Below are 2,500 nucleotides of genomic sequence, written 5' to 3' on the forward strand. Positions count from 1 at the left end.
AGCGTGTTGTCGAGCCGCAGGGCGAGGCCGAAGTCGCACAGGCAGCAGGTGAGGTCCTTGTCCTTCCTGACCAGGATGTTGGAGCTCTTCAGGTCCCGGTGGGCCAGGGGCACCTTGGGGCGGCCACACAGGGTGCGCTCGCTGTGGAGGTGCGCCACCCCCTCGGCCATGGAGCTGCCCAGACTCATCAGATCGTCCCAACTCAAAACCTACAGTATGAGGAGTAAGGAGTGATGCAAATTGTTGATTAATTCATTCATTGTTAGTTGATTGCCTTATCGATCAACTTGTGGCGTTTTTCCCCGAAATCTCAATGTTTCTGGAAAAAAACTGCTATATCTAAAAATTTTAATACTTGGTTGTGATATGCTGTAGTATATTCTGGCATGTAAACGTGGTGCAAATGTAGCGTGTGAATGGTGTGGCTGTGGCATATACGTAAACCCTAACCCTAACCCAGGGGGATCTTGGGGCGGCCACACAGGGTGCGCTCGCTGTGGAGGTGCGCCACCCCCTCGGCCATGGAGCTGCCCAGACTCATCAGCTCGTCCCAACTCAAAACCTACAGTACGTGGAGATATTAGGGATGTAAATTATCGATTGACATGGTTGTGATATACTGTAGCAGATTCTGGCGCGTAAACATGGTGTAAATTTAGCGTGTGAATGGTGTGGCGCCACCCCTTCGGCCATGGAGCTGCCCAGACTCATCAGCTCGTCCCAACTCAAAACCTACAAGTACATGGGGATATATACAGTATATGTGGTACAAAATACATGGTTGTGATATCTGACAGCTTTGGCTAGGTTCAGGACAAAGTCATCTGAAAGGGCCCCCCACCCAATACAGTCAATGTAATGTAATGTCAATGTAATGAGGGCCCAATTATGGGCCCCTTCTCTCCCTGGGCCCAGGAAAGCTGACCCCTTTGTCCCCCCTGTCAGAGCCTATGTTATAACCTTACTGTCACCAAAATTGTAATGGCTATGTCTTAATCAGTTACATAAGGCTCTCAGTATTCTCATGTGAATGTTGTAATAATGTTGTTGAGTATTTTCAGAAACAGTGAATAGGCCCGCCGGGCCGGCGACCCCATCTGTAGTAAGAGGCTACAGTGTGTTTATCTTACCTGTCGTGTGAGGTATTCCTGTAGATTTCCGAGGGGGTGGTACGCGGTGACGAGCCAGTACTGCTTGTCCACCTTCCTCTCCTCCGCCGTCAGGAAGAGCAGCACGTTGTCATGGCGCAGGTCGGCATCCGAGAAGATGTCCTTCTCATTCTTCCAGGACAGGTACTCGTCACTGCATGGACAACACATTATATCATATTATATCATATTATATTATGTTATATTATGTTATATTATGTTGTATTGTATTGTACTGTACTGTACTGTACTGTATTGTATTGTATTGTATTGTATTGTATTGTATTGTATTGTATTATATTATATTATATTATATTATATTATATTATATTATATTACATTACATTACATTACATTACATTACATTACATTACATTACATTACATTACATTACATTGTATTGTATTGTATTATATTTTATTATATAAAATGTTCCAAAATGGATATACGTACACCATTTTGCAATGACAAATGAAAATGTTCAAATACAGTATGAATAGTATGTTCACCTTGAGAAGACCTTGATGGCGACCGTCTGGAAGGGTTCTCCGGTGGCGGAGGTGCCCTGCTTCAGCTTGGCCTTGTAGACCTCTGCGAAGCGGCCTTTGCCCACCAACCCATCCAGCTCGATGGGGAGCGGCTCTGTGTTGTGGTTCAGGCTGTTGGCGTGCGTGGAACTGCTGTCCGAGTGCTCGTCGTCCGTCAGCATAGCATGGACGTCGCTGAAGTCGCGACCTTTTGGAAGTTACATTAAAGTACATAATCTTACATTCGCGACCTTTTGGAAGTTACATTAAAGTACAAAGTTCAAGAGAGTCCTTGAGGCAGGTAGGTCAGGCAGGTGAACAATGAACAAAATTCAAAAGACACCGCACACTGCTTACTGTTCTTTTTCTGACTTTATTTTTCGCTCCGATAAATAAAGTAAGAAAAAGAACAGTAAGCAGTGTGCGGTATCTTGTGAATTTTGTTCATTGATTACACTAAAGTACATTATATTACATTACTTTCCAATACAATAAATTGAGGTCTCTAAAAAATAGCACACCGTCAACCGGCGAAATGCAAGTTTGGTTGGTAGAAAACAAAACGTGTATAGCCACTTTGACTTGTAGTGAGTGCATGATTTGGCTGGCAAGATTAATAACTAGTATCCAAGTTAGCTAGTGATGAAAAAAGTTAATGGTTTATCCCACGCCACTAGAACATGTGATGTAATTGACATATAGCTTGGTAAGATGTAATGTGATGTAGCCTAATAGACATGAAGTAGAGGAGACGCGCTCAAACTATCGCCTTTATTATTTAATACAGATTATAACAGAATCCCACACAATATATTGATGAATGAA

At 43.3% G+C, this 2,500-nt stretch overlaps 1 protein-coding gene across 3 annotated transcripts in view; it reads right to left on the reverse strand.

Moving 5' to 3' along the window:
• Positions 1 to 2,500, reverse strand: part of LOC134436685 (TGF-beta receptor type-2-like) — a 55,406-nt gene that overhangs the window by 26,110 nt on the left and 26,796 nt on the right. For all 3 annotated transcript variants that reach the window (XM_063186013.1, XM_063186015.1, XM_063186014.1), the window contains exons 8-10: positions 1,658 to 1,883; positions 1,131 to 1,302; positions 1 to 209 (exon numbers count right to left, since the gene is read on the reverse strand). The exon at positions 1 to 209 is cut by the window's left edge and continues 31 nt beyond it. In XM_063186013.1, the coding sequence (XP_063042083.1) occupies positions 1 to 209; positions 1,131 to 1,302; positions 1,658 to 1,883 (607 nt within the window). The remainder of the gene's footprint in view (positions 210 to 1,130; positions 1,303 to 1,657; positions 1,884 to 2,500) is intronic.

Source organism: Engraulis encrasicolus, chromosome 20 (assembly GCF_034702125.1).
Source record: "Engraulis encrasicolus isolate BLACKSEA-1 chromosome 20, IST_EnEncr_1.0, whole genome shotgun sequence".
In the NCBI taxonomy this organism is placed as follows: Eukaryota; Metazoa; Chordata; class Actinopteri; order Clupeiformes; family Engraulidae; genus Engraulis; species Engraulis encrasicolus.